Here is a 16,523-nt window from a genome sequence, read left to right on the forward strand (position 1 = left end):
TTTTTTTTTTTTTTTTTGAGAGAAAGACTCTTAAGCAGACTCCATGCTTAGTGCAGAGTCCACTGCAAGACTTGAGCCTGTGACTGCGGGATCATGACTGGAGCCCAAATCAAGAATCAGACACTCAACTGCCTGAGCCCCCGGTAACTCTAGAATTAGGTTTTTAAGAGCAGACAGACATATTTAAAGTGTTTATGAAAAGAAAAGTGAGTCCTGTTACGTTTGCCGCTGCCCTTGTAAGTCTTGATTTTTTATTCAAAGGTCTTAGAAACATCAATTTTCAACTCAATGTCACCCTACTTGCTCTCAGATTGTGTGTTATAAAGACCTTACTGCACCATTTCCCTAACTGGTAAGTAACAAAAGGCTAAACAAATTTATTATGTTTGTCTTAGAATTCAAACAACGAAGAATTCTAAATTGAGGCCAAATAAATTAGGATAATCTGAAAATATATTCTTCTTAAGTCTTTAATATCATATTCTAAAGCATGTAAAATACACTTCAGAAATAATTTATATTATGATCTATTAAAATTACCTGATTCAGGTCACAATAAGTCCTTAAAGAAGGTGCTGATTTTAACTCTCTTGCTATCTTCATAGCTGCAGCCAAATCGGTTTTTTTCTCTTCAATGCAGCTTTTAGCCATTATTACATCTGACAGATAATCATCGGTATTTCTTACTACTTCTTCACACAGGTTCTTTTTCCTTCATAGAAGATCCCAAAATTATTTTACAGAATTTTATAAACATGCATATGAAAGTACGTTTATATAAACGGAGTGGTAACAAAAGGATAATTTCACTAATCTATGAACATGGTTAAATGAGGCATTCAATTCAACTGAACTGTATTACAATCGAAAACTATGTATGGATAACTAGAGAAAAAGTAGAAGGATATCATTATTATGTCACAGAATTACAGAAGACAGACCTAAGATGATTCTACCTAAAAGAGAAATCCTATCTTATAATCACTTGTGCCATTTCAAAGACATATTTGTATTCATTTCTCAAAAAGATGTGCATTCACATTTAAAAATTTCCATCCACACACAAATATAAAATTTTATTGTTTTATTTTTAATTTTTTAATGTTTATTTATTTTTGAAAGAGAGAGACAGAATATAAGTAGGAGAGGGGTAGAGAGAGAGGGTGACACAGAATCTGAAACATGCTCCAGGTTCTGAGCTGTCGGCACAGAGCCCGACAAGGGGCTTGAACCCATAAGCTGTCAGATCATGACCTGAGCCAAAGTCAGGTGCTTAACCAACTGAGCCACTCAAGCATCCCTAATATGAAATTTTAAAATAAGACTTCACCATATCATAACTTAGATATTAATAAATTATAATCTTCAAAGTAATCACTTAAAACCACTATTAGCCGTTCCTTCATTACTTGCATCTCATCACTCCAAATCTTTTCTGTGCCTATGATGGAATTACCTTGTAATGGCAATTAATTTTTGTACCAAAAATTTTAGGGTGTAACTTATTCATTTTATAATCAAACAAATGACTTCATTATTTCCTCAAAATAAAATCTGACCTCCAAAAAAGTGTTTGTAACCAGAATGTGACACTGGATCTGAAGGTGAAGAGATATTCCAAAAGCTTTTAGTAATTGTATAAATAATCTGAAAGTAATTTCTTTAGAGGAGAAAATGGCTTATTTGGTAAGTTTTAGTGTAGTTCCTAAAAACTCGTGCCTATCGATTGATGTCATCAAAAGGGCAGACTAGGAAACTCTAAGCCTTTGTTATTCAGCGGAGATGTAAAAAAACAAAGCAAAATCTGGTTAAAATCATCTCACAGAAACTGGAAAATAAATACAGCAACCAAGCAAATGTCCAATCAAGAAAAAGCCACATTAAAAACAACAGGAAATTTCATGTTCTTTCCCAGCCCCCTCTTTGGCATGGGGCAATCTTAGTCTAGAGACAGCAGGACAGCTCCCAACTCCTTCCATCAAACCAGAGGGAGCACTGGCAGAATTTGTCTTGCAATGTTCTAACTGGTCTATGGGATGCCTGAAGAACTAGTCTGTTTCACCTAACTTAAAGCTCAGGCAGTGAGAAGCAGATAGTACTTGGGAAGGCTTTAGAAGACTAAGGGCTGTAGGTGCCTGGGTAAGAGATTACAGATAAAGACATACGCATTATCGGGGCTTGGAAAAGCTTGGTGAGATTCTTTCAGAAATGAATACATTTAAAAGCAGCTGTGCACGTAAAGGAATTAAAAAACCATACTAGGCCCCAGGCAATATGTATGCTGAAAAAAGAGCTAAGAACACATTTAGCCCTCACCTGAGGCTGATTATAAGGCTCAGAGCATGCTCACTCAGTAAAAAACTGTCCCTGCAGAGAGCCAGTTTGCAATGACTAGGAGACGTGGCTATGCTTTCAAATGCCCAATTTTCAACGAAATACCATGGGCATACAAAGACATGGGAAAACATGACCCCATTCAAAGGAAGAAAACAGAGTGACAGACTGAAACCATCCCTGAAGCAGAGACACAGAACTTATTAAACATTTTAAGACAATGTTTTTAAATATGCTCAAAGAGCTAAAGGAAAACATGTACAAAGAACATGGAGGAAATCAGGAAAACAATGAAGAACCAAAATGTAATTATCAACAAAGAGATAAAAATTATAAAAAGGAAACAAATTCTGGTACTCAAAAGTATAATAACTAAACTGAAAAATTCACTAGAGGGGTTCAATTACAGATTTGAGCAAGAATAAAAAAGAATTAGCAAACCTGAAGAAGGACAACTGAAATTACAGAATCTGAGGAACAGGAAAAAATAAAGAGAAAGGACCAGAACCCTAAAGAGCTTGAGAGGTACTCTCAAGAAAAGTAACATATGTATTATGGGAGTCCCAAAAGCAGGAGAGAGAAAGGGGCAAAGAAATTATTTGAAGACATAATAGCTAAAAACTTCCAAAATTAGATAATACATAAATTTATAAATCCAAGAACTCAAAGAAATATAAGTAGAATAAACTTAGGGACCCAGACACTGAGATACAATATAATCAAATCAAATTGTTCAAAGACAGTTATTGTAATGTAATTTGTCACATACGAGGAATCCTCAGTAAGATTATCAGCCAATTTCTCAGCAGCAACTTTGGAAGCCAGAAGGCAATGGGAAGATAGATTTAAAATGTTGAAAGGAAAAAAACCTGCCAACTGAGACTTCTGTACCTAGCAAAACTGTCCTTCAAAAAATGAGAAGTTAAAACATTCTCAGATAAACAAAAGCTGAAGTAACCTACAAGAAATGGTACACAGAATCCTTCATATTAAAATGAAAGGAGGAGGGGCGCCTCGATGGCTCAGTCAGTTAAGTGTCCAACTTTGGCTCAGGTCATGATCTCACAGTTTTGTGGGTTCAAGCCCCACATTGGGCTCTGTGCTGACAGCCAGCTCAGAGCCTGGAGCCTGTTTCAGATTCTGTGTCTCCCTCTCTAACTCTCCCTTGCTCATGCTGTCTCTCTCTCTCTCTCAGAAATAAACAAATAAACAAATAAATAAATATAAATAAAATGAGAGGAAGAGAGACAGTAACTTTCACTTGGTAAATACACGGGCAAATATAAAATCTAATATTGTCATAATTTTGGTTAATAACTCCACTTTTTATTTTCTACAGGATTTAAAGGAGAAATACATAACATGACTATAAATCTATAAATGAATTTAGCAAAGATGTAGGCTATAAAATCAACACCCAAAACCTAGACACATTTCTATACACTAACAATCTGAAAAGAAAATTAAGAAAACAATTCCTTTAAAACAAAACACAAAAGAATATACCTAGGAATAAACAAACAAGGTGGGAACAGATCTGTATACTTACACACTATGCCAGATTACAGAAAAAAAAAAATGAAAGACGACAATAATAAGAGGAAAGACATTCCACATTCATGGATTGGAAGACCTAATATCGTTAACAATATGACCCAAAGCAATCTACAATGCAATGCAGTCTCTATCAAAATCTCAGTGATGTTTCAGGCAGAACAGGAAAACCCATCCTAAAAGTCATATGGAATCTCAAGGGACCCTAAATTGCCAAAACAATCTTGAAAAAGAACAAAGTTGGAGAGCTCACACATCCTGATTTCAAAACTTGGTACAAAGCTGTGGTAATCAAAACAGTGTGCTACTGCCATGAAAACAGACTGATGGAATAGAGAACCCAGAAATAAACCTTCACATACATTACGGTTAACTGAGTATTGACAAGCACGCCAAGACCACTCAACGGAGAAAAGACCATCTTTTCAACAAATGGTGCTGAGAAAACTGGACATCCACATGAAAACGAATGATATTGGACCCTTCTCTCATAGCATATGCAAAAATTCACTATCAAAGACTTAAATGTAACAGCTAAAACTGTAAAATTTGTAAAAGAAAACATAGGGCAAAAGCTTCACAATGTTAGTTTCAGCAATGATTTTTTTTTGGATAGGACATCAAAAGCACAGGCAACAAAAGAAAAAAATAGAAATATATCAGTAACGTTTGTGAAAAGGCAAAGAGTGAAAAGACAACCCACAGAATGGGGAAAAAAAAATCTCTGAAAATGATAGATCTGATACAGGATTAATATCATTAATGTATAAAGAACTCCTACAACCCCAAAACAAAATAATCAAATCCAAAAAAGGACTTGAAAAGGCTTTTCTTCAAGAAAGATATATAAATGAGGAATAAAAAAGCACATGAAAAAATACTCAACATAACCAGTCAAGACGAAAATGCAAATCAAAACCACAAGATTAGTGTTTCATACCCACTTAAAAAACCCCAGAAAACAACACTGTTGGTGAGGAAATTGGGACCCCATGTGGGAATGTAAAATGTATAGCGATAGTGGAAAACTTTGGGGTTTCCTCAAAAAGTTAAACTTCTACCCCCACCTCGATGGGAAATTCTTAACATTAACGAGTGTTGAGTTTTGTTAAATGCTTTGTCTGCATGTATTACATGGATCATATACTATTTCTCTTTTATTTTGTTAGTATGAACTGCATGCTCGATTTTCTATTGTCAATCCAACTTGGCATTCCTGGAATAAATCTCATTGGTCATGGAAAAAAAAAAAGTTAAACATAAAATTATCATAGGCCACTAAACTGGACACTTAAAAAATGATTAAAAAGGTAACCTTTGTTGTGTATATTTTACACTACAAAATAGTTTAAAATACATGCACATGACTTGTAATTTAAATGTTACAGTTAAAGACCGCATGTGAAATAGTACCTATATGGAAGACTAAAGAATATCAACCTAATTCATTCATAGTATATTAGAGCCTATGTCTGAGGCATCCTAATAGGATTTTTAAAAAAAAGAATGAAGAGTCAAATGGACAAGCACGGTTAACTAAATATATTACTTTTGGCATGTTGAAATTTTTATGATCTTTTTTTTTTTTTTTTACATATAGTTTATTGTCAAATTAGTTTCCACATAACACTCAGTGCTCATCCCCACAAGTGCCCCCCTCCATGCCCATCCCCCCTNTGCTCATTTTAGCCACTCTGACTGGCGTGAGGTGGTATCTCAGTGTGGTTTTGATGTGTATTTCCCTGATGAGGAGGGATGCTGAGCATCGTTTCATGTGTCTGTTGGCCATCTGGATATGATCCTATTTCTTGAATTGAAAAATGTGATTAAAAATTGGAGGGGCCTGGGTGGCTCAGTCAGTTAAGCGTCTGACTCTTGATTTTGGTTCAGGTCATGATCTTGGCTCAGGTCGTGATCTCTGTTTGTGGGATTGAGCCCCAGGTCAGGCTCTGCCCTGACAGGATAGAACCTGCTTGGGATTCTCTCTCTCCTACTCTCTCTCTGCCCCTCCCCTGCTCATGCTGTCTCTCTCTCTCTCTCTCAAAAATAAATAAAACATTTAAAAAATTAAAAAAAACTTTCCAATGTGAAGGGGCACATTGCACCCCAATATTTACAGCAGTACTACCAACAATAGCCAAATTATGGAAAGAGCCCAAATGTCCATCAGCTGATGAATGGATAAAGGAAATGTAAAGTGTGTGCATAAAATATATACATACGTTTATATATGTATGTATACATGTCCACAATGGAATATTAGCCATCAAAAAGAATGAAATCTTGCCCTTTGCAACAACATGGATGGAGCTAGAGTGTATTATGCTAAGCGAAGCTAAGTCAGAGAAAGACAAATACCATGAGATTTCACTCATATGTGGAATTTAAGAAGCAACATAGATGCACATAGGGGCAGGGAAGGAAAACTAAGATAAAAACAGAGGGAAGCAAATAAGACTTAACTATGGAGAATGGAAGGTTGTTGGAGGCAGGCAGGATGGGCTAAATGGGTGATGGGTGTTAGGAAGGGCATCTGGGATGAGCACTGCGTGTTATATGTATGATTAATCACTAAATTCTACTTCTGAAACCAAAACTATATGTTAACTAACTTGAATTTAAATAAAATCTTGGAAGAAAAAAAAGATCATGTATATCAGAGAGATTTTAAAGTGATGGATATGTAAATGTGTGGTATGTTTAGAAATGAGTGTTAGGAGTTTTACTTGCTCTGATGCAAATAAACAATGAAAAATGATAGAATGATGTATAGGAAAAAGCATGTTTGCATTTTCCCAAGTAAGGAAAATTCTACAACATGAATTCTTATTTTTAAGATAACTTCCTGTGCTGCTTTATGAAAGAAGCTTATTTAAGTTAGCTTCAGGACCAGATGGCAAATAGCCAAAAATTTTTTTAAATGTACGAATCGTTCTTTGTTTTCAAGTTGTATACCTTAGTCTGTAAGGATCACCCATTACCTTCCAAACTCGTTCAAAAGTTACTCATTACTTCAATTTATACAAAAAAATAAAGTGACAAGGTAATGTCTAAAACTTAGTTTCATTCAGTCTCTATACTTTTTTAAGTTTTATTTATTTTGAGAGAGACAGTGACCTAGCGCATGCAAGGGAGGGGCAGAGAGGAAATCTCAAGGAGGCCCCACACTGTCAGCAGAGAGCCTGATGCAGGGCTCACATCCAGGAACTGTGAGATCATGACCTGAGCTGAAATCAAGAGTTGGATACTTGAGACACCCAAGCACCCCGAATCTATGTTTTTAAGTTATTACCTGGAATTAAGAGAAGTAAAAAGTTGATCAAACTGTTTCTCCAGAACCTCTATAAGACTGACTGTTTCCACTTTTGTTTGATTGTGTAGGTGTTCAAGCATCTGGAAAGAATATAATACAAAGACCTAATTTGGTATTTTTACTTTATAGAAATTATTCTGTTCAAATAATTTTAAAAGTAAAAGGTACTTATTGGAATTTTCAAAATAACAACACAAAGGAGATTAGGTGATAAAAATGGAATAAGTTACAAGGTTCCAACTTTAAATCCTGTTACTTGTCATCAAGATCACATCTTTGTTGACACTGTGTACTAAGAAAATGGCAAAAATGCCTAGAAAATCCACCAAGTTTTCTAAATTTCTTATTCCTTTTTATCATTACCGGAAGAGCCATTCTGGATAGCTGAGTTGGTCTCTGTTAGGATTCCTTAAATGAAACCACCTTTAATATAGAATATTAAAAAAACACTTGAATTAAAATGTTAACTATTCCAGATCTTTCCTTTTTTTTTTTGACAAAGAATTGTTGCTTAATATGTGACCCCTTTTTCCCTTCCAATTTCTCCCCTTTAGAATAGGAATGTGTATCCCATACCTGTCCAACCAATGTTGAAGAAAATGAATCATGCTCTGAGCCCTAGCCATACCTGATTTAGAAGATATTCAGATGAGATTCTGGATTTAGACTTGATGTTAGAGGGAGGAGGTCAATGTATTTTGCATGTGAAAAGGACAGGAGTCCGGAGGTGGAGTTCAGAGGGCAGGCTGTTATGGGATGAATTTTGTCTGTCCTCCTCCCAAATTCACATGTTGAGGTCTTAACTCCCACATCGGCTATACTCTTGATTGCTTTGGTTGTGAATTTGTTGTTACTTGGTGCTTAGGAGCTTACTTTTGTCACCAAGTGAGTCTCTCTTTTGGGGAATGGAGTAAGGAAGGAAAGAGAATAAGGCTCCATTAGGGTATAGAGCCAAGTAATAAGAGGTGTCAGAAAGATGATCTGCAATACTTTCAAGAACAAAATTGGCTCACAGCAAGAAAGAATCCTAGTTCCTAAATAGTGCTCCAATCTCAGTAGGCTGCTAACACAACAATGCTAAGAGACCAATCTCAGCAGGCCATGGAAGTTTTCCATTCTTCTGTATGTTTCTCTACCATCAGATTATCATTTTCAGTAACTAAGTGCTAAGCTCTAACTTCAGTGATAATACATCCAAATGAACACATCTAAAGAACATGCCTTAATTCACAATAGACTTTAATCATTCAAAATGCTTACTTTTACAGCAACACTTAATTGTTCAAAATTATAGCCCGCTATCTTCAATGCTTCATCAATTTCTTCTGCAGTTTTAGTTTCCTAAAGGGGAAGGGAAAGGGGGACCACATACAAATATAAAAACAGATACTTAGAGACACTGTATTAGCTGCAAAAACATAAAGCTACAATTTTGGTTACAAAAGCAACAGTTCACCACAGAATTCTGAAAACAATAAAAATAACACTTTCAATCCTACTTATCCAGAAATTTAAAACCATTAACATTTTAGAGTTTTGATTATAGTATTCCATAGAGACCTTTTTGAAAAAATGGAGTATTCTGTAACTTAAAACTATTTTGAAAAATTATCATGGCAATAATTGCACATACATGTAAAAATTAAGTTTTTAAAGAAGATTATAATTTGGCTATGTTAAAAAACATTTTTAATTTTCTGAGAGACAGAGTATGAACGATAAAGGGGCAGAGAGAGAAGACGACACAGAATCCGAAGCAGGCTCCAGGCTCTGTGTTGTCAGCACAGAGCCTGACGTGGGGCTCGAACCCACAAACTGTGAGATCACAATCTGAGCTAAAGTCGAACACTAAACTAATTGAGCCACCCAAGCGCCGCTGGCTATGTTAAAACATAAACTTGAAGTAAAAGATAGCAAAATTAAGTGCTTCCTCCCTTCTCCAAGCTCACTAAAGATCTCTTTAATAATAGTATTTTGGAATTTATTCTATTTCTAGTCTTAAACTAAAATAATGCATTATTGTACAGTAACAGGTAAGATTCAATCTTCCAACAATAACATCATCATCATCATCATCACCACAGCAAATGTTATTAGGCCTTTTGGCTGCCATTAAAATGACTGGAAAAATCACCTTTAGAATTTAAAACTTGAACTTTATACAAGTTTCATGTAACATGGATTCAATAACTAGGTTCAAAGGGAACTTACTTATGCTAAAATGTCAAGAACACTACAGAGTTGGTCAAAGGAGAATGGGCTGCCTTAGGAAGAAATGAGAATTGTTCAAGCATATTTAGTATAAAACAAGAGATTCAAGTAAGGAGTGTAGATTTACCGCTTACCTTCAAGCTTCCAAAAAAAATCTATAATTATAGGAACCTTGAGAAGAGAGAAGAGTTAAGCTACCAGACACAAAGTAAAAATGTTTGGTTTCATCTTACTTCACAAATAACATTTTTCCATACCGCCATTACAGTGGAGGAGTTCAAAATAGTCCTGTGTGTGGATGCTGAATGTTCCAAACCAATAGTTAGCTGATCAGGTGTCTTTTTAAAGTCCTGAGAACAATTCTTTATCCTGAAAAACGTCAAGTATGTTATTTTAAATACCACATTAATATAACAGTTTTAACCTTCTATTCTCATTTTTACTGTCCATCAAAAATAATTCATGATATATTATATAACAACATTACTGTGGGTTCTCATTTATGATAAACAAAGAGAGGGAAGCAATGGCTAAGTAGGCTACCATATAAAACTTAACTTTAACCAAGAATCCAACTTCTTAGAAAATCCCTAAAAATAAGAGCTTACAGTATAAATTGTGCTTTAGTCTCCTAGTTACCTCTCCTTCCCTAATATTTTTTGGTAGAAGTGTTGATAGTCACTGAACTGTCTTGAAGCTCAATTCCTCATACACAAATGACAGCTATTAAAAAAAATGTACTTTTAGGCCTAGATAATTTACAAGAAGGTAATGAATTTACCAGGTAAGTTAATCTGCAAAGAAAAAGTTCAATTTCTTATCTACACATGCTAGAGTTTCTGCCTTTTTTTTTTTGGTCCATTATTTTTTTTTTATAACTTTTNGATCTAGTTTCATAGTTTTTGCCTATTTTTATCTTTATATCTCCCCATATTAGCTAACAAACATAAGCTCTTAAGTGTTTACTTAGTAATAAGCCTATGACAATTTTATAGAAGAAACTATGATGTTTAAATATATTACCCTTACAGAGAGAATAGACAAATAATTTTTAAACATTCAATTACTCTGAAAAGTATTAATGTTACTGAAAACATGTGAATGCATTAGCCCCAAGAAGTCCAATTTTCAACTTGTGTTTCAAAATATTAAAGATAAATCAGGAAGAAAATACATTATGTATCAAAGGAGGTCTATTTAAAAATAAACAATTATTTTAAACCACACTCTACTGAAATTTAGGAATAGGAGGTTCTAACATAAGTATACTTGTTATGGAGAATTTAAAAACATTACTTTGGAAAAAAAATTTGTGTACTTAAAATGGATTAATCTGCTTCTGAAAGCGAAACTTCACTTTATAACCATATTAGATATTATATGTATCTAGACAAGCATATAATCAGACTTAATTTACAGAAGTTTTAAAAAGTCAGAAAATTTCACATAGAAGTCTAGATCTCTATCTTCTCTTGGGGGAATAAGAAGGAAGATTTGGCAACACTGGATTTGTCATCAAGACACAGCAATAATTGGCTGGAGCTGAAAATGGGCCACTTCCTTCAGAGGGGCCTTCTTTCATCTACCACAATTCATCCCACTCATTGTTAAACTCTGTCTCCCTCACCCAGTAAAATCATCTGCTGGACTCCTGCAGGTACTCAAATTTGTGAGGCCACTGACTCACATGGAACCAAAAAGATTCCTAAAGATCTATTTTAATCATTTCACACAGAGCATTTGGAGGAGATGCCTGGAGGAATTACACACATAGGGGGTGGTACTCAGGAGGCCAGAGCTCCACGGGTTCTGGGAGTGCCCCACTGCTGGACTTTAGCTAAGTGGTTTACTACCTGAAGAGATAACTAACTGTGCTTTTGGTTTCTGCTTAAGTACCTGTTGAAGTCTGGACAGAGAAGCTGCAGCAGTTATGTGAAAAGCCATAAAAGCTAAGTGTAAAAAATTTTGGATTTTATTTAGATAGGCAATGAAGAAGCATGGGGCAGGGAAGAGTATGGATGTTAGAAGAAGGTAGTCAAAAAGAACTAAAAATAGAAATGAAAGATAAATTATGGATATGGAAGATACTACAGAAGTTAGAGTTTATAGGAGACAAAATGAATGAGATATGAGGAAATGGGGTGATTCAGAGATATCAGTGCCATTAACAAAACTGAAAGGTTTCAAGGAGTTAAGATGGTGGAGAAGTAGGGAGACCAGCAGTTCCCTCGTCCCTCAAACACAGCTGTATTGAGGTCAGAGCACTTGGAACACACAGGAAATCTGCGGAGTGACAGAAAAATCTCCACAGGAGGGAGAGAGCCCACAAGAGGGAGACAGCTTGGCGGGACAGAGATGTGTGTATGCAAATTGGGGGACATAAAACATGGGCATGAAGGGGAGGGATCCCTTTATGTAGAGAGACAAAAGGGAGAGAAAGAGATGCTACGGAGTGCAGTTCTGTGTTAGGACAAGAGAAAAACCGCTCCAGACCACGGACCAGGGAATGAGAAATATAGACAGTGCCAGTCTCTACTTTGCAAACAGCCTTAAGAGCTGAAGAATGGAGTTTTCTAAAGTGTGACTTCCTCCAGACGGTGTGTGTGTGCCGTGTGCACACTCCTGGGGTGGAGAAAAGCCACTCTGGGGCATGTAAATGTTCTCAGGGGTGCCCTGGGAGAGAACAGTCCCTTCCCTGGAATATTGTGGGAAGAGGGTGGTGCCACCCCAGAACCCAGTCCTCATGGTGTGGGATCCTTCAGCCAACCACGTAGGAGGCACAGGAGAAGTGTGGAGCAGGACAAGCCGGCACTACCCTGTGAGAACAGCATAGTTTGAGACTCCTGGTCTGGAGAGGAGAGCCTGAGGTGTCACAATTTCCCCCCCATCATCAACACGGTGGGGGTTCAAGGAACAGGACAGTAGCCCCCAGTGGAGGCAGGACCACTTATACCAAACCCCACCCCTCCATGCCTGGCAACTGCTCATCTACTGGAATGAAACTGACCCAAAGCAGCTAGCTGGCGTCTCCTCCAGACCAGCACAGCCACTGCCAGGCACCAACAGACAACTGTCCTGAGGTTTTAATTTTTTAATGTTTACTTATTTTTGAGAGAGAGGCAGACCACAAGCAGGAGAGGGGCAGAGAGAGAGGGAGACACAGAATCTGAAGAGGCTCCAGGCTCTGAGCTGTCAGCACAGAGCCGGACGTGGGGCTCGAACTCAAGAACTGTGAGATCAGGACCTGAGCACAAGTCAGACACTCAACTGACTGAGCCAAACAGGTGCCTCTGTCCTGTGATTTTGTATGTTAGTCTGTTGCTCTTTTTTCTCTTCTCTTTCTTTCCGTCTCTTCTCTCTCTCTTTTTCGTTATAATCTCTTTTTTCCTTTGGAATCAGGTTCATACTTTTGGATTTGATTTTGGGTCAAAATATGTATATATGTTATATATATATATATCATAATTAAGAGATCAAGAAGAGCTGACAAATGTGTTTTTGCCCCCAACGTGGAGACCTCCAAATATATAAATCAATTAATCACAAACATAAATAAATGTATAGACAGTAATACTGTGATTGTAGGGGACTTTAATACTCCACTTACAACAATCAGATCGTCTAGGGAGAAAATCAGTAAGGAAACAATCCCGCTGAATGATACATTGGACCAGATGGACTTAACAGATATATTCATAACTTTTCATCCAAAAACAGCAGAATACACATTCTTCTTGAGCGCACATGAAACATTCTCTAAAACCTCATATACTGGGTCACAAAACAGCCCTCAAAAAGACAAAAGGACTGAGATCATACAATGCATATTTTCAGATCACAATGCTAAGAGACTTAAAATCAACCACAAGAAAAAATTTGGAAAGCCTCCAAATACTTGGAGGTTAAAGAACACTCTACTAAAGAATGAATGTGTTAACCAGGAAATTAAAGAAGAAATTAAAAAAATACACGGAAACTATTGAAAATGAAACCACGACAGTCCAAACCCTTTGGGATGCAGCAAAGACAGTCCTAAGAGGAAAATACATTGCAATTCAGGCTTATCTGAAGGGACAAGAAAGGTCCCAAATATACAACCTAACTTCACACCTAAAGGAACCAGAAAGACAGCAGCAAAGAGAGCCCAAAGCCAGTAGAAGAGAAATAATAGAGATCAGAGCAGAAATAAACAATATAAAATCCAATAAAACAGTAGAACAAATCAATGAATCTAATAGCTGGTCTTTTGAAAGAATAAACAAAATTGATAAGCCCTTAGTCAAACTTCCCAAAAAGAGAGAGGACCCAAATAGACAAAATCACAAATGAAATGAGAGATCACAGCTAGTACCACAGAAATACAAATAATTATTAGAGAATACTATGAAAAATTATGTGCCTACAAACTAGATAACCTAGAAGAAAGGACAAATTACTAAACACACACTACCAATAGTCAAATGGAAAGAAACAGAAAATTTGAACAGACCCAATACCAGCAAAGAAATTGAACTGGTTATAAAGAATATCTCAAGAAATAAGAATCCAGGACCACATGGCTTCCAGAGGAATTCTAACAGGCATTTAAAGAAGAGTTAATACCTATTCTTCTCAAGCTTTTCTAAAAAGTAGAAATGAAAGGGGCGCAAGGGTGGCTCAGTCGGTTAAGCGTCCAACTTCGGCTCGGGTCTTGATCTCACGATTCGTTGGTTCAAGCCCCCCATCAGACTCTCTGCTGACAGCTAGCTCAGAGTCTGGAGTCTGCTTCGGATTCTGTGTCTCCCTGTCTTTCTGACCCTCCCCTGCTCATGCTGTCTCTCTCTCTCTCAAAAAAAAAAAAAAAAAAAAAAAATTTTTAACATTAAAAATACAAGTAGAAATGGAAGGAAAGCTTCTAGACTCATTCTAAGAAGCCAGCATTACCTCGATTCCCAAAGCTGATAAAGACCACAAAACAGGAGAACTACAGTCCAATATTCCTGATGAACATGATGCAAAATTTCTCAGAAAGATACCAGCAAATCGAATTCAACGGTATATAAAAAGAATTATTCACCATGATCAAGTGGGATTCATTCTTGGGCTGCAGGGCTAATTCAATATTTGCAAATCAATCAACATGATACATCATATTAATAGAAGGATAAGAACCAAAGGATCAACAGATGCAGAAAAAGCATTCGACACAATATAGCATAAATACAAACCATCAAGAAAATAGGAATAGAAGGAACATAATTAAATATCATAAAAGCCATATACGAAAGGCCCACCACTAATATCATCCTCAATGGGGAAAAACTGAGAGATTTCCCGGAGATCAGGAACATGACAGGGATGCACTGTCACCACTGCTGTTTAACATAGTGTTGGAAATCCTAGCCTCAGCAAGCAGACAACAAAGTGAAATAAAAGGCATCTAAAATGGCAAAGAAGTCAAACTTTCACTCTTATATTTGACTTGATACTCTACATGGAAAACCCAAAAGACTCCACCAAAAAATTGCTAGAACTAATACACGAATTCAGCAAAGCTGCAGGATATAAAATCAACATACAGAAATTGATCGCATTTCTGCACACCAATAATGAAGCAACAGAGAATTGATCCCAGGAAGGGAACAGATCCTATTTACAATTGCACCAAGAACCATAAAATAACTAGGAATAAACCTAACTAAAGATGTAAAAGATCTGTGTGCTGAAAACTATAGAAAGCTTATGAAGGAAACTCAAGAAGACAAAAATAACTGGAAAAACATTCCATGCTCATGGACTGGAAGAATATTGTTAAAATGTCGATACTACCTAAATCAATCTACACATTCACTGCAATCCCAATCAAAATAACAAGAGCATTCTTCACAGAGCTAGAACAAACAATCCTAAAATTTATATGGAACCAAAAAAGACCCCAAATAATTAATGTTGAAAAAGAAAACCAAAGCTGGAGGCATCAAAATCCCAGACTTTATCCTGTATTACAAACTGCAATCATCAAGAAAGTATGGTATTGGCACTAAAACAGACACACAGATAAATGGAACAGAATAGAGAACCTAGAAGAAGACCCACAAATATACGGCCAACTAATCTTCAACAAAGCAGGAAAGCATATCCAATGAAGAAAAGACACTCTCTTTAGCAAATGGTGCTGGGAGAATTGGACAGCAGCAGGCAGAAGAATGAAACTGGACCACTTTTTTACACCATACACAAAAATAAACTCAAAATGGATGAAAGGCATAAATGTGAAACAGGAAACCATCAAAATCCAACAAGAGAAAGCAGGCAGCAACTTTTTGACCTCGGCTGCAGCAACTTCTTACTTGACATGTCTCCGGAGGCCAGGAAACAAAAGCAAAAATGAAGTATTGGGACCTCATCAAGATAAAAAGCTTCTGCACAGCAAAAGAAACAATCAACAAAACTAAAAGGCAACCCATGGAATGGGAGAAGATATCTGCAAATGACACATCAGATGAAAGGTTAGTATCAAAAATCTATAAAGAACTTAAACTCAATGCCTGAAACACAATCCAGTGAAGAAATGGGCAGAAGACATGAATAGACATTTTTCTGAAGAAGACACCCAGATGGTCAACAGACACATGAAGAGACGCTCAACACTGCTCATCATCAGGGAAATAGAGATCAAAGCCACATTTAGATACTCTCTCTCACTAGAGTGGCCAAAATTAACAACTCAGGAAACAACAAATGTTGGTGAGGATGTGGAAAAATAGGAACCCTCTTGTACTGCTGGTGAGAATGCAACTGGTGCAGCCACTCTGAACAACAGTGAGGAGGTTCCTCAAAAAATGAAAAATAGAATTACCCCATGACGAAGCAATTGGACCTCTAGGAATTTATCCAAAGGATACAGGAGTACTGATTCAAAAGGGCACATGCACCCCAAAGTTTATAGCAGCACTATCAACAATAACCAAATTATGGAAAGAGCCCAAATGTTCATCAATTGATGAATGGATAAAGAAAATGTAGTATATATAAAGGAATACTACTCAGAGATGAACTTTGGCCATTTGTAACTACGTGGATGGAACTGGAGGGTATTATGCTAAGTGAAATAAGTCCGAGAAAGACCAAT

General features: G+C 36.5%; 1 protein-coding gene across 1 annotated transcript in view; it reads right to left on the reverse strand.

Annotated features, from left to right (window-relative positions):
- The window catches only part of RNF17 (ring finger protein 17), a 117,561-nt gene that overhangs the window by 83,015 nt on the left and 18,023 nt on the right, over nucleotides 1–16,523 (reverse strand). Inside the window, exons 4-7 of the mRNA XM_077774698.1 lie at nucleotides 9,670–9,781; nucleotides 8,462–8,542; nucleotides 7,181–7,281; nucleotides 541–712 (exon numbers count right to left, since the gene is read on the reverse strand). Coding sequence (XP_077630824.1) covers nucleotides 541–712; nucleotides 7,181–7,281; nucleotides 8,462–8,542; nucleotides 9,670–9,781 — 466 coding nt within the window. The remainder of the gene's footprint in view (nucleotides 1–540; nucleotides 713–7,180; nucleotides 7,282–8,461; nucleotides 8,543–9,669; nucleotides 9,782–16,523) is intronic.

Source organism: Crocuta crocuta, unplaced genomic scaffold (genome assembly GCF_008692635.1).
Source record: "Crocuta crocuta isolate KB4526 unplaced genomic scaffold, BGI_CrCroc_1.0 scaffold277, whole genome shotgun sequence".
Taxonomy (NCBI): domain Eukaryota; kingdom Metazoa; phylum Chordata; class Mammalia; order Carnivora; family Hyaenidae; genus Crocuta; species Crocuta crocuta.